The following is a 22,543-nucleotide window of genomic DNA, read 5'->3' as shown; positions in this document are numbered from 1 at the left end:
GATATAAAGATCCCAGTGCACCCTGATCAACTAGCACAACATCTACCACAGGACAATTTCTGGGCATCACTGGGCATACTGGGAAACATGGCTGCATGACTGCAGAACACTGGAGATAATACATATCAAACAATTAGTGAATGTGCAGTATTTAAAATGGTTGTCGCTGAGCTCAAAGGCTTTGTATTACAGCATGCCACTGAGTCCATTCAATATATGTGATCCCACTGTGAGGATAATAAACTCAAACAATAGAGTTTGGGATCATAATTATCTGCATCAACTAATTTACTTTTGATTTAAATTTCTCTCAAGCTCTCTGCAGTGAGATAAAATCCCTGCCATAACAAGGATGAGCCAGTGATATACTGTTGGTTTCATGATGTTCATGGCATGAACTGCATTTTCACAGATGGTGTGTGATGTTAGGCTCAGGGCACTGAAATGAGTGCAGACTAGTGGTGAATGTACACACAGCTCCCACCTCTGTTTTTTTTAAAGCTAGGCAACTATTTTATATTAATGAATGTCCGTTACATTCAAGCCATTGCAAAATGAGTACAAAGCTAATTAAGATTATCAACTCCACAAAACTCTCCCTGTATTTCTCAGTATGGCTATGTTTACAAAATGGTGTCGACTGGCAACTTGAGTGAAGCTTGAGTGATGCGTTTTACATCACCGCTGAGAAAAGACAACAGCAGCGTTCAGCTTTGGAGAGACAAAGAGAACATACAAATTACAAGATAATTACCTCTTCTGAAGAGTCCGTCAAGTTTTTTAAACCTCTGTTTCCTTGATTTGACGGTTAAATGCTACTAGCAACTGCGTGGAGGAGGGGTGGGGGTAGTGTGTGATCATCGAAGGCTTTCGGCATGTGGATACGCCAACAGTGTTGTTGTCATTACTTAGAATTCCTCATGGGAAACTATGCACTATATCTTTAATACTACAATTAATAATGTGGATGTATTGTATGAACATAGGAAGGTTCTCATCCAACCCTTTTTACACTATGAGTAAATATCCTTACATCTATTAACAATTGTGTGCTTTGAACCGTACAGTGAAAGACAAAAACAGGCCAGGACAAAGACAGACTTGATTAGATTATTAAATACATAAATAACATCAACAAATAAATAAATAACATAAAAAGCAAACCGTTAGCATCCGTTAACACTTTACTTAACACTTTAGTTTTCTACAAAAGAGTGACATGACACTGTTGTCATGACACAGTCATGACACATGAACCTTAACCCTAACCCTAACCATAACTTGTCATGACAAAACGAATGTCACTTACTAAAAGAAGCTTTATGTCATAAACGTTTATGACTTGTTTCTAACGTTTTATGACACGTTCATGTCACTCTTATGTAGATACCTTCAAGTAAAGTGTAACCAAACATTCCTTTTATTTTTTTTTACAAATAACCAAGAACAAAAGCAAAAGGACCGAAAGTTGACTTAAATATCAGAAAAAAGAATGAAAACCTCCCATTATCTGAGAACAAGTGAAGCTTTAAGAGTCTTGTGCAATAAACTGTCAGAACAAACCATAAACTCATCTGCTGTTATCAGCTGACTAGTCGAGAACAGAGAAGTGACTGTTGCACAATTCTTCATGTGGTCTAACGGTTAAAAGGTTAAATGAATAGACGAAGGGTGTAGAAGGAAGTTTCTGGAACAATATAGAAAGGGCTAAGTCCGTGTAGGTGGCGTTAAATGGCCTTATAGCCTTTTAGGAGTAGATGGTGATGACCTCACGTCCACCTCCACGCACCAGGAGTACCCGATTGAGACCTTCAGTGAGAACCTCAAGGAACTCCATGTCTGAGAGCAATCACAGTGAAGGAGTGTAGTTTCCTGTAGTGTAGTTTACATGACATAAAAGTTTTAGCTGTTGAGTTAAACCATTTATTCATTACTTTGGCCTTATACCTTTTAACTTCACTACATTTATTTTACAGCTTTACTTATTATTTTGCACATGAAAAAAAATGAAATAAAAAAAATGAAACCATCATTATCATCCCAAAGCAGCAAAGATTAGAGTAAAGTCCCAAAAATGAAAACAGATATTTGTAGCAGAAGTTTTTTCTGCCTTCCTGCCCGATTAATCATCTTGTGACCCCTCAGATTTATCTTGTGACACTGGACGGGGGGCAAGTCTACGTGGATTAGATACCATTAAGACTAAGTTATCTGTATATAAAGTATTTAAAACTAGCTCCACCTTAAATTGCTACAACAATGTTTATGTTTTGCTGCCTTGCTGCAAAAATAATTTCATCTGCAGTATGTCATGTAGGATACAGTTTTCATTGCCCACACGGTTCTTGGGTGGTCCAGGCATGTTGAGCAGGACAAGTTTCGCTTCCTTGGACTTCTTCGTGATGACCTCATTAAGCCGCATCGCTGTGTGCATGCGCCTCACGTCAACCTGGCTCCTGATGCAAGAAACAGTAAGCCACATAGGGTTTACAAATCCTTCTGTCAGCTGCTCAGCTCACACAATAGGTATGGCTACAAAATGTTAGTACTTACAAGTTCTCCCATTCCCTGCAGCAGCATGTAAGGTGGGTGGGGGGGGGAATAATTACAGTGAATTACAAACAGGACATGTACTCACACAGGAAGCTGTATTTGTTTGTGGTTCAGGTTTAAAGTTTTGTTCGTAACGTGCAGAAACTAGGGTTGTTAGCATTAACATGTACATTTTTTTTAATTGCATGCTTTATTAATTTATTTTCACTTTACTCGGCTTCGCGTCGTGCCTAATGGGCTACTATTTTGACCCGTTGCCGCACTTTGCCATACTTCCTCGTAACACATCCTGCTGCTGCAGGCTGCAGGCATGATGGAAAAAGACAGCAGCAACGACATTCTGAATGGCGCTTTTATTTTCCAAAACTCCCAGACGGATCGACAGGGTTGGGTACCGAAATCCGGTGCTTATACGGCACCGGTGCCTTAACGACTGGTATCTACCGGACCGAATAGCAACGCGGATTTTGGTGCCTCATTCCGGTGCCACTGATATGCCTGTGCTTCTCTCTGATGCTCTGAAACAGACGTTATAGGCAACAGAAACATCGCTGCATGTGATGCTAGTTAACACTACACTCAACAGCAGCTAACGTTAACATACCGCTAGCCTGTAGCTGGATTAAACACGGTTACAATGCTGACAAGTAGCTAAACGGTGTCAAGTTTGTCTTTATTTCACTGTAGAGGATTCCGACACTTGAACAATCTGCAGCTGCCGTACCGTTTTAAAAGTACCACTTTAGCACCGGTATCGAAAAAAAACAAAACACCCAACCCTAATATTGACTCTAGATTTAAATGTGTGACTAGATTCATACATTTTTCTTTTGTTTACAGTAAATAAATAAATAATAAACAAATACAAATCTTAAAATCAAGTCACTTTCTTTGCATTCATTTTATTCCCAATCAAGATACACTGGTAAGAGTGGCTTTCCATTGTTAATATGTACTTAAAAACAGTTCTGAAATGCAAAATAATAGAATTTTAATCATGTGATAAAACACGCGATTAATCGCGATTAACTATAGAAATTCAGCAATTAATCGCAATTAATTTTTTTTTTGCATTTGACAGCCCTAGCAGAAACACAATGTATCTCTTTCATCCCTGGAACATAGGTCAATATACACAAATATATACCACGATCCATGTCCCTGTGTGCATGTCATGTGTCATGTCTGCTTCCTGTGCTGGAAGTTGAGTGAAACTGACAAGTCACTCACGGCTTCATGTTGAAGAGGTCTTTGCCCGCCTCCGGGTTGGCTGCTAAAACGGTCTTCCCCTTGTCTGCACCCTTGTTGTCAGTCCAGATTGCAGCGCCCCCTGCAGGCGCAGTGGGAGACGTTGGGCTGGTTGGTGTGGAGGCGTTCTTACTGTGAATCAGCTGAACCTGTTTTGGGTTGGAGACAGCCACAGACTGAGAGAGGGACACCGTGACATGACAGTGAAAGAGAGAAAAGAGACACTTGTCAGTGTAGGTGAAACTTGCTGTGATAGCTGCTCTCGTGATGAGATAAAACACCATAGCACAGCGAGTCTGTCTGTGCTCTGCCCAAGCCAGAGCACAGACAGACAACAGGTTTGGAGGGAACGAGGACAGAGGTACTGTAAATTAAAGTTATTCTCCTGAAAGCCATGGAAGCATTACCTCATCTTCTGGTTGTTCTGCCACGCTGGCTCCTTCATCAGTGCTGTGATGTGAACACAAGGCAGACGGGTTTTTGCGCCGAATGGACCCTCGGGATGAATCTGTAATGCTTTGAATCTATAGTTATAAACAAGTAAGGAAATAGATTTGGTTCAATTTGTAATTTTACTGTGGAATTAACTATTTCTTCCCTTTGATCATCGAAAACAAGTCCAGACAGCTTATTATGAACAAATTCCCTATAGAGCTGACATTTGGAGTGCAGAGTGATAATAAAAATGTCAACATTAATGTCATGTTTATCAGGCTCCTATGCTGACTAAAATTTTAGGATGTTCCATTCTGTAAATTAAATTTAGTTATCAAGGTATTTCCAGTTAGGTATAGTACACATTTTTCTGGTTTACCTCTCTTTCCTTCTCATTTTTGGTCAGATGCATCTGTTTGAGGATCTGTGATCGTTGCTCCATTACCAGTGTCTTCTCATAGGTGTAGGCTGAGATATCATTGTCAAGCTTTAAAGCGAAAAGACATTTTTCATTTATCATACAGTTATCAAGTACTGAAACAGGAGTCATGTTATGGAAGAAAGTTTGGTTCTATGGATAAAAACGAGGTTTATCTCAGAACAATTTTCCACAAAGTTTGCGAAACAAAAATCCTCTTCTCTGGGATCCTCTAGTTTGGAAATTCAGATTATGTGTCAGACAAGTCTCTCACCATCTCCACCACTTCCACCACAGCATCGATGCGCAAGTGATAGAGGAAGGTGATGAGGTCTTTCTTCATCTGGATACTATTGTCATCCATCTGAGCTACAGTGAAAATGCGCATCTTGCACTTCCTCCACACCTACGGGACAAACAGTAACATTGACAGATGATGAACAAAATGTTCTCAGTGTTCTTTTTAACCCTCTACACTGCGTCCTTCGTAACTTGTGTTCATCATTTAGTTTTTTTCTCATCATAATAAAACCTCAAATGTAAAGAATATGTCATAGTGTCTTGTTTCCTACCTTATGCTGGCGCAGCAGGAAGGGCAGGAGCATCAACATGCCTCCATCGTGGACAATCCACCACACATCTATGTAGCCTTCAGTGAAGCGCTCTCCATTGGACGGGTAGCTGGAGATATTTTTAGGAACCAACAAGGCCAGACTAGCTACAGTTGTCTCTCTTACCACCTCTGCAGAGGGAGAGAATGGATTTCTTATAAAATACAATGAAGGGCCTGGGAAAGGGTTACCTCACTTTGTTTAATTCATCCCACTAGACAGGAAGGGATGATATCTGGAAATGGATTGAGGAGACTTCAAAGATGACTGAGTCAGATGTCTTCAGATTAGATGCAGCTTTATTCAGATCTGTAACATACACTCTCGGGAGGGAGAAAACAGTTGCATGCACAGATCATGCACAAAACAGTTTCTCACTGAACACTAGATGAACAGACTCTTTATACTGTTGGGCCTCACATCTGGAGAACCACTTGTCAATCACATAGTCATAACAAATTTAGGGTCCCACACATAGGTGGTGTCTGCTGTCAGGTAGGCCCCCTACAAAGGTCACAGGTAATATTACATAAGTTGTTATTCAGGTCTCCTTCGCACAAAGCACAATAAGTACACCTGGAGAATATTATTTATCATGGCCTCCCAATCCTGTCATGGTGTCATACCCAGATGTTTCCCATAACTCTTCACCACACAGGGGGTCATTCTGTTGGCATGTGAAGTTCACACACATACATAATAACCTTATCTAATATTGTATAAGATATCTTTCAAAGCATGCAGACTTAATATTCAACCTATCAAGGGAGGTATTTTTCTGGTGATGGTGTTAATTGCACATAAATAAAAAAAAACAGTCATAAGGTCTAGAGCCCGAACAATACTGAATTATAGAGGCCAATACTGATCATATTTGAGAGTTTAAAAAATTGATAGCTATATCAGCCAATATTAATTTTTTATATAAAACCATGAATAACAAAAACAAATATTCCTTATAAGGAATCCTTAAATTTGGTTATTAAAGAATCATGACCAAGATATGAACCGAATGGGACATTTTACAGTAAAAATGAAAAATTTACCTTCACCTTAAACCCTTGACAAAGCACAAAAATCTCACCATCAAAAATTAAAGAATCTTTGGGCAGGCTAATCAGAGGGGAACTAATCCCAGATATTTTCTAGAGAATAACAGATTGATAGAAGATCTATTAACTTGGATAGCTGTAACCATTGTAGGGTTAAAGTTAAAGGGCAATGTATTTCTAGCTGTTTTCTGAACAGGCCACTTTTAATCATATATGCTCAATGGCCAGGATAATCAGATGTTGAATAAATTAGGAAGGAAATCACATAAAACTAACATGTATTAACTATTATCTAAGACATTTATTATGTTATTTATATTGTTTCAGACTTACCAATAAAGTTCCTGAATTGCTGGTGGTACTCAGGCTGTTTCCAGTTTCGGGGCCAGCTGACCAACACAGTGTTGTGCTTCAGACCTCCCAGTCCTCCAACCTGGATCAGGTGGGACGTCCCATCTCTTAGATTGGAGGAGATGACCACCTGAGAGAAGCCCTTCACCTTCTCTGTCTCCATTAATTTACGCAACAACTACAAATACACAGAGAGGGGAAGACAGCTGTTAGTGTCTGTGAAAAACTGTTTTGATAGTTTAGTGATAATAATCCACAGTGTTTATATATCACAAGTCAAAGTGTATGTGTTAGAGATTAGAGGAAGAACCTGATCTGCTCTCTGGGCCTCAGTGTAGTTGTCGAGGAAGGTTCCTTGAACTGAGGTGCCAACGATGGTCAGACCTTTCCCTGCTTTCAGCTGATTGGCCAGGGAGAGCAGACGAGGCTGCTCTACGTTCTGCTCAGCATCCACGCTCACCAGAACCAGGATCTGAGGCCTGACAAAAAGAACAAAGCACCAAGTAAATGACTCGTCTCAGTAAGGTTAAGACATTATTATTTTTATTATTATCTATTATTTTAGTATTTTGGATTCAACGGTTACAGTTTAAAAGTTGAAGACGCATGGACTGACCTCCAGTTCTTGGTGTGTGGTGGTCCCTCCTCCAGCCTCATGAGAGCAAAGCGTGCTGCACTGAGAGAAATGCCACGTATCCCGTCACCCCACTCCTTCTCCGCTCTGTGACACAGCACATTAGGAGTACTTTCACTTTTGGTACTTTAAGTATATTTTCATGCTAACACATTTTTACTTAAAGCTATAGTGTGTAGTTTCTGTCGCCCCATGAGGAATTCTAATAATGACAACAAAACTGTCAGCGCGTCCACATAATACAGCCTTCTGTGATCATGCACACGCCCCCGCCCCTCCTCCACATAGTTGCTAGTAGACAAGGAGGACACGGAGGATTAAAAAAACACAATGGACTCTTCAGAAGAGGTAATTATCTTCACTTGAGTTTCTGTGCGGAAAAGTCACCGGACGACACAATCTTCTAAACATAGCCATACTGAGAAATACAGAGAGAGTTGTGTGGAGCTGATAGTCTTAATTAGCTTTGTAACAACTCATTTTGCAATGGTTTGAATGTAACGGACGTTTATTAATATCAAAAAGTTACACACCAAAGCTTTAAGTAAAAATTTGAATGCAGTATTTGTACACTGTAGTATTGTTACTTTTACTTAAATAAAAGATCTGAATATTTCTTCCACCCTTGTGATTACTTACCCGCAGAACTCAATGTATTTGTAGATGCAGGTGGCGATACCCATGGCGACTATGGCATAATACCAGGAACAGATGAACATGAGCGACAGGCACAGGCTCATTCCCAAGAAAGACAGAGCCCTGCAGAAAACAGGACATAACATGTTTGGTCTAAAGGGGAATTTCTACCGGCTTCACACCGCTGGCTGGAACACCGCAATGACCACAGCTTGTAGATATAAATGTTTGTATTTAGTCTGGTGGTCATGCTGGATTACAGATAAACATGCAGCTTTCCAAGGTGATTTGTGCACACAGCACAAGTTAATGTTGTCATCTCACAGGTGCCTTCTGTAACTGAAAATGTCTTCTCCTAGAATTAGTATGAAATGCAGGCATTACTGTAGGCACCCTCATCCACCTTCACTGGCTCCCAATCAAGTCCTGCATCAAATATAAAATCCTCCTCTTCACGTACAAATCCTTCCGTGCCCTGGCCCCACAGTACCTCTCCGACCTCCTTCATCCATACATCCCACCCTGAAACCTCTGGTCCACAGACTATGGCCTGCTCTCCATTCCCCACACCACACTCCGTACCTTCAGTGTTGCAGCCCCGACCCTCTGGAACACCCTCCCTGCAGATGTCCGCAATGCTTCATCCCTGGACACGCCACCTGTTCACCCCAGCCTACAACCTCTCTTAGCTCTGTTTCCCCAGTTGTTATTCTTCTCTCTCTTCTGTCTCAGACTATGTGTTGTATGTATTGTCAACTCTGTAAAGTCAATGTTGTGTCCTTGGGTTTCGTGAAATGCGCTATATAAATATAAATCATTATTATTAAATGTATGTTTCAAACTCACCAGTGGTAGAACTTAAAGCGCGGCCTCCAGTTTGGCGTCCTCAGTAAAGTCTGCAGGGCACAGGCAAGATTGACAAACATGTAGCACATCAAGAAGAACCTAAAGAGAGGAAGAGAGAAAAAGAAAAAAGACAGACAAGTGAGACAGAAAGAGGTATACTAACTACAGTAGGCCTGTACAGCGTCGGATTGCCATCTGGCAATTCTGGCAAATGCCAGAGGGCCGGTCAGATTTTTTTTAATATACAAATAAATTGTCTTTAGGCTACAGGCCGACAGCCCATAGGATGGGTTTTTAATAATAATAAATATTAAGCATTTGGCCAGTCGGCATTGGCCAGCCTGTCCCGAGATGGGCCGACTGAACCATCCAGAGGTTACTCAAATTGGGACGTTCAGTCAAAATTAAGCACATCACCTTCAAACGGGATCTCCGTTTGCAGGGTTCAGACTGTGTCACCCTCCCGGTGATCATGCTGCTCTGGGGGCTGCACAGTGAGAAGCTGCTGCTGATGGGCGCAGAGCTTTGCCGGAGCTCCGGCTGCTGTCTGTCGCGTGGCTGTCTGATGGCATCAGTATTAAATTGAGATGGTTAAAAACGTCTTGTTGTACAGTTGGTTTTAACAGCTGATGCGAAGTGTAGGCCTTTGTGTATGGAAAGCCAATGAGGTCAAATACACATGAATTCTAACACGTTAACAACACGTAGACAACACGTAGATAACACTTTAACAACACGTTAACGACGCACAATTTTTTCACGCGTTGTTAACGTGTTAGAATTCACATGTATTTGACCTCGTTGGCTTTCCATAAATGGGAGTACACATGAAAACCCTGAACAAGCAGCGTCGTTCTGCTCCATCTTTCTGCTGTGCCCCATTCACGTAGTGTCTAGTTTTACACTATATGGGTTAAACTCTGCAATTAATCCGCGGTTCACATGTATGCATTAAACTGTGGTGGTCCATTACACTGTAGGCTATGTTCAACATCACTGATCATTTTTGATCAATAGAATGTAGAAAACATGACACTTCACAACGTTTTGTATCCATAACATGTTTGTGTTATTGTACAATTTAGTAGTAAAAGCAGTAGCCTATGTAAGTCAATCCTATATTTTTCAACTTGGGAGCAAAATGTGCTCCTTGGGGAAAAAAAGTGACCATAAAGCCCTGTTCATGCTATTTTAAACAACTGGACCTTGGGGTCAAGTGTTGTTGTATCCGGCCCATGTCCCAGATGTAAAAGCCCCCTTACTGGACTACTGAATATAATAATATTCCATTATATTTTGTATTTTGAATTGTTACCTGCCACCAGAATTTTGTGATTTCCTTGCCATAAATATTTACGTTTTTACCATAAATTGGTGCCTAAAAATGTATCAGAATGCAGGAATTGAAGTCTTTTACCCTCAAAACCTTATGTGTTCCCCAAAAGGCCAATTCTGAGCAAGGAAAAACCCTGAAGTATATCACAGCCATAAAAAGATATTTAAATTGCAGAATTAGAGAGTTAAAACAAATAAAAAAAAAAGGAGAACCAGACAGACAATATATACAGTGTCAACAGAGAGAAACACGGACAATCGAACCGACAGACAGCGACAACAAGGAACATCATACTGTAGAGAATGACAGTATACAAATGGCATAAACAGGCAGTATATGTAAATTTGTTATAAACGTATGCTCTTTAAAAAGTAGTAAGCATTGTTTGACAGTTACTTACATTAAATGTTTTAAAATCTGTTACATAAGGTACTGCTTATATTATTTCACCACCTGTACACAAGTGTAATTAGTGAATGCACGTGTCCGTGGGTGGGGCTGCATGGGCTTGGTAATGTGGGCTGGTGTGGCTACAGTGCCAGGGCTAAAATTTTGTCCCAGTCCGCCCCTGGGCCTGCACAGCAATGAACATGTGTGTGTGTGTGTAATGTTAAAATGTACTCACATAGAGAGGATGGGTGCAACTGCATCCAGTGAGGCAATGATTATGCCAATCTCACAGATGCTAGCTGTGAGCAGAAGGGCCCAGGTGGGCTCTCCGTTGGCCTTGCCGTGCCCAAACACCTGCAGCAACATAAAAGGATTAAATGAAATCACATTTCATAGCACCTTCTTGGACATGAAGTGCTATACCTGTAGTATGGGACTTAATCATGTTTGTTTCTGCAGCCTAACAATACAGCAAATACACATGCCTTCATAAAGGTTCTAGCTGTCTGAGAAGTCTGAAACACTTTTTCTGCTTTTATCATAGAGATGCATTTGAATGCTATATGTGTACACACTCTAAGAAATGGGATGATGCCGTCTCGAGAGATGGCCTGTAGGAGACGTGGAGCTCCAGTCAGACTCTGGAGTCCCGCTCCGCAAGTGGAAAAGAAGGAGCCAAACACAATGACCCATGGAGACGGCCATGCCAGAGTCCCAATCACCAGGTTGCCATTGACTCCTTCCCCAAACCTGTGGAGAAAGGTTAAGACAAAATACTCAAAAGCTCTAACACACATTGACTTGTTCACAATTCGTTCAGATAAACTATGTCTATTTCAGTATTTTATTTATTTCATTCCTTTATTTCATAGGACAGCTGAAGAAATGAAAGGGGAGAGAGAGGGGGAATGACATGCAGCAAAGGGCCACAGATCAGAATCAAACCCAGTGGCAAAGAGCGATCGGCTGTGCACGGGGCGCACGTTCAACTAGATGAGCTACCTAGGCTCCCTGGAACTATTTCTATGTTTTTAAACTGATGTTTAAAAATGGCTACATACATGATATCATGCTATAAACCTGCATGTCCTGGGCAAAAAGTTTGCATCCACACCAGTTGATAATCCATGTGGAAGACATACCCAGGTAAAAAAGTAGTATACTTTAGTGTATTAGAAATATGAATGAAGTACATGAAGTATAAAACAAGTATGCTTCTACTTGTTGTGCTTTAATTAAAGAGTATTTAATATGTACTTTTTAAAAGTATACTTCAAAATAGATGTAATTAAGTTCAACTTCAGAGTCCAAAAAGTAAGTATACTAAATTACCTATAATCAAATTATTTTTTAAATGTACTTTTTGAAAGTGTACTTTGTTGTTAATGTATTTTAAATTGTATAGAAGTTTATTTTTTTTAAGTGTATTAAATTTGACATACTTAGAGTGGCAATTCAGTGTACTTATGGGAAGCAGTTTTTGGAAATTAATTGTTAGTATACTTTTTTAAAGTGTACTATGATGTCACTTCATTAGAAGTGTGACTTCTGTACACTTTATACAGTACACTCTAAAATAAGTGTATTTTTAGTGGCATATCAGAGTACTTTCATAAAATATGTTAAAATACAAAAATGTATAGTGGTAACTTAGTGTACACTTATAGTAAGTACACTTATTTTTAATACAGAGTTAGTATAATTTTGAAAGTGTACACTAATTTCACTTCATAAGTAGTGTAATCTTAGTACACTGTAAACAAAGTGCACTAAATATAAGTGTACTTTTATTAGCATATCAAAGTACACTGAAAAAATGGGAAATAGCAGGTCTTTGAATTTACAAAAATGAATTTAGAATATGCTACGCAATTCATTTATATTCTTTTCAAGAACATGGTTCAATCATGTAGACTTCAGTTGTTTTTGAAAAATGATAACTGTATAGATTCCTTTTGTGTTGATTGAAATTGATTGAATTGAACATTTTAAATGATCGAATTAAGTTTGGTCACTACCGGAAATGGTATATTTGAATCAAAACGCGCCAGGAAGTGTAGGTGGCACTTCCCGGGCACTTACACCAACTGTTTATATACTGTCTATGCTGCCAACACAGGCAAACTGTTTCAACAAGGACATCGCCAAAACAAGAAGAATGTGAAGAAGAATGTTGCAGGATTAATTCTACAGCAGCCATGTGTTGTCTCCTTCACAAAAAAGTAAGTTAACATCAATCAAAAAAAAGATTTTGTTTATGTTCATAATGTTTTTGTACTGCATGTAACAGTTACAAAAGTCCATTCACTTGTTTGTGCATTCTATAAATATATCGGTTTTCTTGTAACTAAGTTAGCTTATACCATCACTAACTAGTAACTATTTAGTTTAGCATTAATAATTGTGTTTCTCCCCCTGACGGTCCCGCTCCTAACAACGGTATTTCAATGTAGCTAACGTAATGTTAATGGCAGCCGGTGAAGAGGAGCCAGTCAGCCTCATAAGAATGAGTGTTAAGTGGTCGGGTTTAGTTCGCAACAGTTAGATTACATTGATGCTGTTGTAACATTACTTTATGTAACAAAAAAAAAGGTCCGTCGAGTTGTTTGGGCATAACGTTATATGTTGGTTTGCTAATAGCTAAGGTTAGCTAGCTAAGACCACAGGCTTACAAGTTCAATGTAACGTCGGGTAAGAACGAACGAGTGTTGTATCGGGGCAACTAACGTTAGCACAGTGTATGGGAACTTTTTGTTTATCATGTAATTTTCCTAAATGCACTCTCTCCACTCCTGCACACTAAAGAAGCCATCCATAAATCATTAAGTTTTCATATACTGTTCATCACACCCCCAACCGGCCCGTCAGATACCGCCTACCAAGAGCCTGGGTCTGTCCGAGGTTTCTTCCCAAGAGTTTTTCCTCGCCACTGCTTGCTCTTGAGGGAATTACTGTTATTGTTGGAATTGTTGGGGCTTTGTAAATTATAGAGTGTGGTCTAGACCTACTCTATCTGTAAAATGTCTCGAGATAATGTTATGATTTGATACTATAAATAAAATTGAATTGAATTGAATTGAATTGAATATAAATGGTCGGACTCAAACTGGATTTTTAGCCCACCTTTGTGTCTTTGTTGTGTGCTTTATTTTGTGTGGTCTTTTAATTATTGAGTCAATGTGCTTGGTTCTCCTCACTGATTCTAAATGTTTTCTTTCATAGGATCCTATTTGAACAGCATACACAATCAAATGCTTTATAGTGGTAAGTGCTGTCATATTTCTTTTTTCTTTGTATATTTCCTAAAATAATTGAAAGTTACAGATGGAAACATTTATTTGTTTCTCAATTGTTTACAAATGAAAATGGACCTGCTCTCACAAGATATCGTCATTTTAAACTTTAACAGTATCAGAAACATTAAAACACCAACTGGTTGTTTAGTGTTATTTCTTTTTTTGAAAAACATTAAGATTTTAGAATTGTGGAAAAGTTATGTAAAATATTTTACATACCACAATTTATTGGCAAGAACGGCATACAAATTGTAAGGCCCTACGTCTATTTATTTTTCATCTTTGTCCTACTATATTCATCTTTTTGTCTCAGTTTTAACCTTTCCTCTATTTATTTTCTTACTTATCTTCATATTTGTATCTTTCTTTGTCTTTACTGTCAATCTCTTTCCTACGTGATTTGGAGTTGACAGCAAGGCTAGTACCTTTGTAGTAACCATGTTGTAATATTCTTAGAGAAATATGTACCCATATGACAGTGTACACCAGTAGTTGACTTCAAAGTGTAGTGTTTAAAAAAACAATGCAATCCACATGTTTATATATGTTTATTACAGTTAATAATAATTAAATGATCTAAGTACTACTAAGTGTGGTAAAGCCACATATTTTTTTAATCTGCACTTTAGTTTGTGTGATTTGTTTCTGACTTTCATATGAATGTTTACACCAAGCTTGGTCAGTGCTCAATATACTACTGTGATTGAAGTAGTTAAATAAAAGATGTCATTCATATAAATTCATGCATCACCTAATTTCATCATCACATACAGGCCTGGCCTCCAGGAAATAACAGTTTGTTTAATCTATCTAATCTTGTGTTGTTCATACTTTACAAGGATGTATTACTTGTCTTTGTTGAATAATACAGAATACAAAGAGCTTAAAAAATTATTGCATATTAAATTGCAATCACAATATTTGTGGGGAAAAAATCGCAATTAGATTATTTTCTAAAATCGTAAGCCCTACTTACTACTCCCTTTTGATTTAATACTTGTGTATTTGTTTCTCAATTGGTCTTAGTGTCTGCCCTTTTTTTTTTTTTTTTTTTTTTTTTAATAGGGCATGGATGAAGACGCCATCAACGAGGCCATTGAAGAAACCAGTGTTGGGATTTATGTTCTTAAAGAACATGCTTCAAGTGATGAACCAGGGGACAATGGTATTGTCCTTGAAGGCATCAAGATGTTGCAGGATCTTTATAATATAGCGTTACCTGTTGCTACGCTGTTTGGACTAATGTACAGTATGCCCTGAACTTCAGCTACCCTGCTCGCCTTCAATCCAAAAGATTTGCATGGAACTTGATGGAGGGAAACTTACCAACAAAGCACTTGCTCTAAAAAACAGGCTCTTCCAGTGAAAGGGCCAGAGAGACTGCGCTGTCAACCAAACAGCGTAGTTGTCCCTAAAGGCATCGTTGGTATGGCTGTACTCTTTGGACTAGTTTTTTTTTGTTTGAATTAACTGGACAGGATTTGCATGGAGCTGCATGGAAATAACCTTTTGCAAACCAAGCAAAAGTTTTCTCTCTAGAAAACAGACTCCTTCATTAAAGACCAACCGGCATCTTTGGTACTGCTATACCAGATGGTTGTTTTTTTTTACACAGGGTTAACATTTTTTGTCATTTGAAAAACTATTTTGAAAACAGAGTGCACAATTTAAAGGGTAACTTTGGGTTTTTCAACTTGGACCCTATGTTCCTCTGTTGTTGTTACTGATGGGAACAAGGATCTTCGACATTGGTCCAGTATAAAGTGAGTAGGCCTGTCATGATAACAAGTTTGGCTGGACGATAAATTGTCCCAGAAATTATGGTGATAAACCATAATCTTGTCGTCCTGAGACCATTTTAATCTAATATAATGATAATGGCATAATAATGCAGGTACACTTTTTCAAAGATCAATAAACTTTTATTTCTAAGGAATTTTTAACACTAGAACTGGAAGATATTTTAAATATCCACAATATGTCTTTGATCTCCTTTAGTAGGCTATGTCGTCTTTCACACTGTTGTACAGTTGTGGAATTGCCATTTGTGGCACTATGGTCCCCCAGGCAATTGGTACTGACCGTCAAATGTTTGCATTATTCCTTGAGTGTTTGTGCGATAGACTGCAGACTCTGTACTGCTGTTAACAATTATTTATTAAAAAATAAATATTACATTTAAATAATAACATATAATTAATAAATTATATCTATCTATATCTATGTGGCTATCTGCCACATGGCGAGTAAATATTTTTACCATAATAGTTCTGTTTTTCAGGTCGGAGCTTCGCGGGGGTAGGCCGACACAACACACATGCGCGCACACACAAACAAACACTGGCGCCACTTTCCTGAAACCGCTTGCAAGACATCGGCCACAGCGGCGTGTATGTCCAAGCACAATCGCTCATATTCTTTTTTTTTTTTTTTTCTCTTTTTTTTTTTGATTGCCTTAACTGTTCAAGGGTCCTGCTTTTGCCAATATCTGCTTTTGTGTTTTACTTTTGTGTCAATAATAAAGATCCTTTTCTGAAATGCAATTTGTAATCTGTTGATGTAATGCACTTGAACTGAATTGTAATATAATACACTTGTAGTGTAATAGCAACATTCTAGCCTGACGTGGTCATACTCAGAACTTCCCAACCTCGAATTTTGTGGGCGGGGCTAAGTTCGGCTGGCATCCAGGCTAGCAACATTCATGCTTAAGTATAACAAAATGGGGATAAAAGTACAGATGAAATGTACTTCAAACTATTTGTTTCTACCTTACACTATAATAACATTGCACTGAAAGCATGTGTTTATGATGTTTAGGTTGTAATTGAACTTCACTTCAACCACATTATTATTGTCATAGTGGGACACTTTAAAAGCACTAAATATAGTTATGAAGTGCATTTGTAGATCACTTGAAATATTACAGAGGCATACTAAATTAACATAGTTTATAGTAATTATAAGTATGATTAGTATGTAGTAAGTATGATTGATCTATCCCTGTTTGGCGGTGGGATTTAGCGAATTATCAATTCTTTTGTTTGACATTATTGAAGATGGACTTTGATAAAAATAAATAAATACATAACCAAAAAAACCTAATAATGTACAGTATAATAATAATAATATTTAATAATAATAATATTAATCATTTTATAATATATTTTAATCTTAATCATTACACTCACTTGTCCCTTAGGACTACTCCTTCTATACAGGCACCAAACAGCACCACACAGGACATGTCTGCGGAAAAGCTGTTAAGAAATGTATTATTTGTAATGTTTGATACAAATATTACAATACCAGGAAAAAGGTTATAGAAAAGTCCTCAATCAGCACTTTCATATCTACACAGTTTCTTTTTATAACGACCTCGGCTCAGTGAAGGATACACACAATAGATGTGGTGGTGATGGCTGCAATCGTGCCGATGGGGATTGACTTCTGAGCATCACGCAAGTCTCCAGAGCGGTTGGAGCCTGCCATGATACCTGTGAGTGGAGCAAGATGAAACAATCATTGGTTATACACCTGCATATGGAGTTACTATTTATTTTTCTTTCTCTCTAGTTTTTCCACTGGAGTCATTTCACCAGAATCACAATAATTAAGTTTTCAGCGTGGACGTATCTGCTTTTGGAAAGATGGTACAGCTGTAAAATTTACTCTCTATCTCTTCAGTCTCAACTCACTTTCAGAATAGATTATATATCAATGTAGAAAATGTACATTGTTGGTGTTTGGCATCTAGGCTCTGACCTTGTGTCCCCAAATGGAACAGCAAATGCAGCACAGTAGGGAGTGACAATAATATTTTCCCCATGCTCCTACACTGCAAAAAGTGATTGATTTGACCACTTGGGGGCCGCAGAAACAAATTGTAAGCACAACATTGACATATTATCACCTTAAAAAGTTGATTGGGCAAAGTTGTTAGTTCTTGTTATTAACACTTCCAGTAGACACATTGTAACATTAACATTAATTTAGAGTCAACTTTTTGGCCACCTGATGAAGTCCAATCATCTCTCTTCTTTGAAGAAAAATATCTATCTCTTTAGCTGCAAAACGCTCCACTTCACTGAAAACAGCTTCTTGTCTGCATCTATGAATGACAGTGATTAAGGTTTCTTCAGCAATTAAAATGGTACAAAAAACTGAAACAAAAGGTTTAAAAGACCCTGAAATACTGAGTTGAGTTGATCAGACCTGCAGAGTCTGTGATAATTCTTTGTTGGTTCATCCCTACCTCTATCACATTACATTTGATCCATTAACATATAATCTAGCATAACAATATAGAACATAGATTAGAGCAGCTTTAAAGATCGGATAAGGACAGCCCCTAAACCAAGAGAGGACCTCTTCGGCCTTCAGACGTCTCTTCATTGGGTTTTTCTGCTGCTAACCTGTGACAGATGGGAAGTATATCCCTACAAGCAGGGTGAAGAAGCTGGTGATGTCAGCCAGGACATAGCGGTTGGAGCCGGTTGCGGGACTGTCTGGATCTGCTTCTGATGCAAGCCCACGCTTCTCCAGGAACATCCCTTTTTCCAGGTAGTTGCCAAACAGGTTCTCTAAAAGACAGAGGAGCATTTAAATGAGCATGTGAGGTAGATTGATCCTCCTACTGATGATGATGGTATTATTGATAAGGCATCTCTTACCCGCCAGGATGCCACTAGTGACCCCTGGGATACCCTGTATTTCTTTAACATTGTTGTTGGTAAAGTATTCGTCACAAGTGGCATTGAGATTCTCAGAATCACAGAAGGACATCCACAGTTTGGTGGTGACAGTTTCATTGTCTATTTCGATGACCTTTGCACAGACGTCATATCCTTTCGAAGTGAGAGTTCGATTTCCCAGGAGGCAGACGCTGTAAAGTAAGTCAACACATCAGCGTCACATACTCGAATCATCGGCGGGGACTTTGACCAGTGAATGAATGAGTCACTTACGGGAATACAGGAGGGTCAATGGCGGTCTTGATAACTCCACCATAGACAGCCACGATGGAGAGGATGACACAGGCCAGGAAGACCAGCGCCAGCTTGTTGACATATTTGACCCCCACAAACACCACCAGAGCCATGAAGCTCAGCACAATGGTGCCGTACACCCGCATGTTGTTGAGGAGAGCAGCCTCTGCCTCCTGCCCCTCAAGACCCTCAATCTTAAAGATGGCTGCCTGAGGAACAATATAAATCTGAAAGAATGGAAAGATGGAGGGAGAAAAGTGGAGGCAGAGGAAGGGAGGAATTATGCCAATGTGTGGTGGAGTATGGTTGGTATGGTACGTTTTTTTCAATACAATGAGTAGATGTTCTTGTTACAGTGGTATGCTGTGTTGTGATAATGACAACATCCGATTTTCTTTTTAACAATGCCAGTTCTGCTTGACGGGTCTATTAGGAATAAATTAATGTTGCATATATTCTTTACATGTTGTGACATGTCAAAATGTGTGAGGTGAAAAAGGCCTCTATATACAATATATAATGCTGTATAGACAATATTCAAAACAATAATAATGTAAGTTATTTGATAATTAAGGCTACTTACCAGCAGAATTTCAATACAGCCAAGAATGTACATGGCACCTGCAAAAGTGGTACCTAAGTAGAAGCAGATCCCAACAGCTCCACCAAACTCAGGCCCCAGAGAGCGAGAGATCATGTAATATGAACCTCCAGCTGTGCGTCACAAACACAGAAGAGTCAGTGCATTGTTCTGTCACACACAAACACAGTAATATATCCCCTCAGATATCCATTCACCTGGTACGACTCCATTTGTTGCGATGGCACTCATGGAGATGGCTGTGAGCATCGTCTGAAAAAAGCAGCACACAACAGAGGAGGGTTAGGGGACTCTTTGTCTGTCTATCTCCGCTATTCTGGCTTAGCGCCACCCAGGACATTTGTAACAAGCCAGAGCATTTTTTCCCCTATCCTAAAATAGATAGGCGCTGTAGCCAGACCATATTTCATTGCTGACACAGCACTGTAGATATAGGTCTGGCAATGGGAGACTAAGGGACTTTGAGAGGCAGCAGGTGGGCACCTCAAATTGAATATGGCCAACAGCGAGGCCTTGATGAACTGAGGGAGAAGGCAGATTAAAAAAAATCCAAAAGCACAAGAGTCTAACTCATCTGCTCATGTTGAATTGTTCATTGCAGCGATGCCTATGTGACTAGTTAAGCACATACTTAAAGAAACTGATAACATTTACTAAATAATATACCACTACTTTTGTTGAGTACACTTTTAAGGTACCTGTACAATAATATAAGATTACATCCAATAGAAGATTGAATATAACCATTTTTAGCATTTCTACATTGTTGCCTCCTACATTTTAGACTAAATTCTAGCATTTTAATAATCACCTTTGAGGCATGTTTGGGGTTAGCTCCTGACTATATTGAGTTGGTTGTTAATGGAGCAGCAAATGACAGATTCCAACAGAGGAATGGTGGTGGTGGTGGTGGTGGTGGTGGGGTGTTAGTGGGTTTATTGGCAGACTGGCTTATGCCAGGATTTACTATGTCACCTTCAGCATCTGTGCAATGCAAATTATAATTATTTAGCCTGTTATATAGTATTACAGCCTGTAGTTTAATCACGTACTACCCAAATTGGGTATGTGTGTGCTGAGGAGCCTAACATCTCTTTTCTGCGTGGCCACACAGCAGTTAGTTACAGAGAGAAGTCTTGTTACACAACACCAGTTTTACTCACTGTGGAGCAACACATGAAGACAATTACAAAGGAGCCTAAAACGCCTCCAATCCCGACCATCCACGTCATCCGCAGGAAGAGGATCACACCAAAAATGTTCTGGATACATGGTAAGTACACACCCATCAGAGTGCCCAGCTGTGGAGCCTGAGAACACAAACATGGAAAGTGATTAGTCAAAGTTGTGTCTTAGTTTTCAGTCTTTCATCTTACTTTCCATGTGAATGGATTAAAATAGGGGTTGTAATCTGTCAGGAGTTCACCTTGTTGTTCAGTCTCTCTCTCCTTAAATCTATTCTGCCTTTTAAATTCATGAAATGATGTAAAACTGCACATTAGAAAGAAAGGGGTTTATTCTTTTCAAACACAGAGATTGTAATCTTAAGGAGAAGAAGATAACAAGCTCTTTGTTCATTTGAAATGGGTTTATTTCCTCTAAGTAACCTCTCTGCAGAGAAGTGGGATAAATCTTTATTGTTTTTTTCCTCATTGTGTCTGTCAGCGATTTTGTTGGCTGGCATTCAAACATTTAGTTTGCATAATAAATATCTACACACATCTATCCAAAGATCACAATTTTATTGTTGAGAGTTACAGCTCTCACATTCTGCATGCTTATATCTGCCAATGTGTAGAAGAAAATATCAATGCCCCCACAAAGTCGACCCATTGGGTCAAATGTTGTTTTGTGTAAGATTAACATCGCTTTTAAATTCCTTAACTACTGTGTCTGGTTGTGTTCCTACGAGGAGGCCAGACAATATTACATTTTTAACACTATCAAAGAAGTGACAGTGTAAAGAATACACCAGAAAACAAAATAATTTATTAGATTAAGTCTTGGTTTGTCCTTATGCCTCATTTAAATTTTGCAGAGCACTCTATGAGGAGATATGTGTGATGAGAATGAGCTGAAAGATGAACAGACACATCAAAGTCACTGCTTGTGTTTTGTCTACGGGGGAAAAGCCGGTGAGAGTGAGCTTGTGACGCTCTTGACTGCCCATGCTGCAGGATCTTTTCGGGTGACTCAGTCTTCATATTGCGCTCACCCTTAGCTTCTCCATCTGTGTCTTTCCCTGCAGACTTAATTTCTCAAATGAGTACAAAAGGGTTAGCCTGACATCCAGCTTGAGTAAATTGCAAATGCAAGTTATGTGAGCATGTGCCAGAGCAAATTAAACATGAGCTTGCAGATTCGTCTTGTTCCCAGGCTACAAAAGGGTATACAGGTCCTCAATGTATTGTTGCTTTGCACGTACAACACTTTATTGTAATGCATACCCCTATTTAACATTTATAAGCAGTATATAAATATATAATACATTATTTATATCACACGTTAATGTAGTTATATGCACCCATAAGGACACGTGTGTTTATTAAAGTCTCTACCTATTAAAACAATAATAACTTCTCAAATGAAGATATTTTATATTATTACAACTGTGTTTTACTATATTGTCATTCATTGTCTACAGCCTCCCCCCTTATGGGTGCCCACATGAGGCGTTATAGTTGACAAATTGTTTTAAATGTTTTAATGTGTTTTAAACATAACAAAAATGTTTAATACACTCTTAAATAGGGGGACTTAAAGTAGAGTGTAGAATTGTCCTGTAAATAGGCCCAAATTATGATGAAGCAGTTACTTTCACTATGCACATTTTAGTATGAATAGTTTCTACCAGTTGCATCATACTGTATGTCCAGTGAGGGAAAGCTTAAATGGAAAGTAATTCAAAATGTAAGTAGTTTTCACAGAGCAGAAAGAGCTGGCAAGAAAGAGACAAAAAGCTTCACTGAAACAACTTAAAAGTACGTATAGGTTTCAGGTCACTGCCTCCAGCGCCCTGCATATGGGAATACAGCTGCTCCTGTGTATGTAAGTTGTATATAACACACCTGAAAACATCTTTGAAGGAAAGATTTATACATACACTCTCTCTTTTGTATCCCCTGCGTAACAAACCGCACATATATTG

At 38.9% G+C, this 22,543-nt stretch overlaps 1 protein-coding gene across 1 annotated transcript in view; it reads right to left on the bottom strand.

Moving 5' to 3' along the window:
- LOC114558511 (solute carrier family 12 member 5) overlaps nucleotides 1-22,543 on the bottom strand; it is a 49,783-nt gene that overhangs the window by 4,735 nt on the left and 22,505 nt on the right. Inside the window, exons 4-25 of the mRNA XM_028582571.1 lie at nucleotides 20,559-20,705; nucleotides 19,593-19,647; nucleotides 19,378-19,508; nucleotides 18,774-19,021; nucleotides 18,480-18,691; nucleotides 18,222-18,389; nucleotides 17,205-17,303; nucleotides 16,998-17,055; nucleotides 11,086-11,260; nucleotides 10,746-10,864; nucleotides 8,785-8,883; nucleotides 7,942-8,061; nucleotides 7,285-7,389; nucleotides 6,979-7,147; nucleotides 6,651-6,846; nucleotides 5,227-5,396; nucleotides 4,929-5,060; nucleotides 4,616-4,723; nucleotides 4,209-4,325; nucleotides 3,784-3,977; nucleotides 2,554-2,568; nucleotides 2,339-2,456 (exon numbers count right to left, since the gene is read on the bottom strand). Of these exons, the coding sequence (XP_028438372.1) occupies nucleotides 2,339-2,456; nucleotides 2,554-2,568; nucleotides 3,784-3,977; nucleotides 4,209-4,325; nucleotides 4,616-4,723; nucleotides 4,929-5,060; nucleotides 5,227-5,396; nucleotides 6,651-6,846; nucleotides 6,979-7,147; nucleotides 7,285-7,389; nucleotides 7,942-8,061; nucleotides 8,785-8,883; nucleotides 10,746-10,864; nucleotides 11,086-11,260; nucleotides 16,998-17,055; nucleotides 17,205-17,303; nucleotides 18,222-18,389; nucleotides 18,480-18,691; nucleotides 18,774-19,021; nucleotides 19,378-19,508; nucleotides 19,593-19,647; nucleotides 20,559-20,705 (2,955 nt within the window). The remainder of the gene's footprint in view (nucleotides 1-2,338; nucleotides 2,457-2,553; nucleotides 2,569-3,783; nucleotides 3,978-4,208; nucleotides 4,326-4,615; nucleotides 4,724-4,928; nucleotides 5,061-5,226; nucleotides 5,397-6,650; nucleotides 6,847-6,978; nucleotides 7,148-7,284; nucleotides 7,390-7,941; nucleotides 8,062-8,784; nucleotides 8,884-10,745; nucleotides 10,865-11,085; nucleotides 11,261-16,997; nucleotides 17,056-17,204; nucleotides 17,304-18,221; nucleotides 18,390-18,479; nucleotides 18,692-18,773; nucleotides 19,022-19,377; nucleotides 19,509-19,592; nucleotides 19,648-20,558; nucleotides 20,706-22,543) is intronic.

The sequence above is a fragment of the Perca flavescens genome, chromosome 7 (assembly GCF_004354835.1).
Source record: "Perca flavescens isolate YP-PL-M2 chromosome 7, PFLA_1.0, whole genome shotgun sequence".
Taxonomy (NCBI): Eukaryota; Metazoa; Chordata; class Actinopteri; order Perciformes; family Percidae; genus Perca; species Perca flavescens.
The sequence above is the reverse complement of the archived record's forward strand: the minus strand, read 5'-3'. Positions and strand labels throughout refer to the sequence as shown.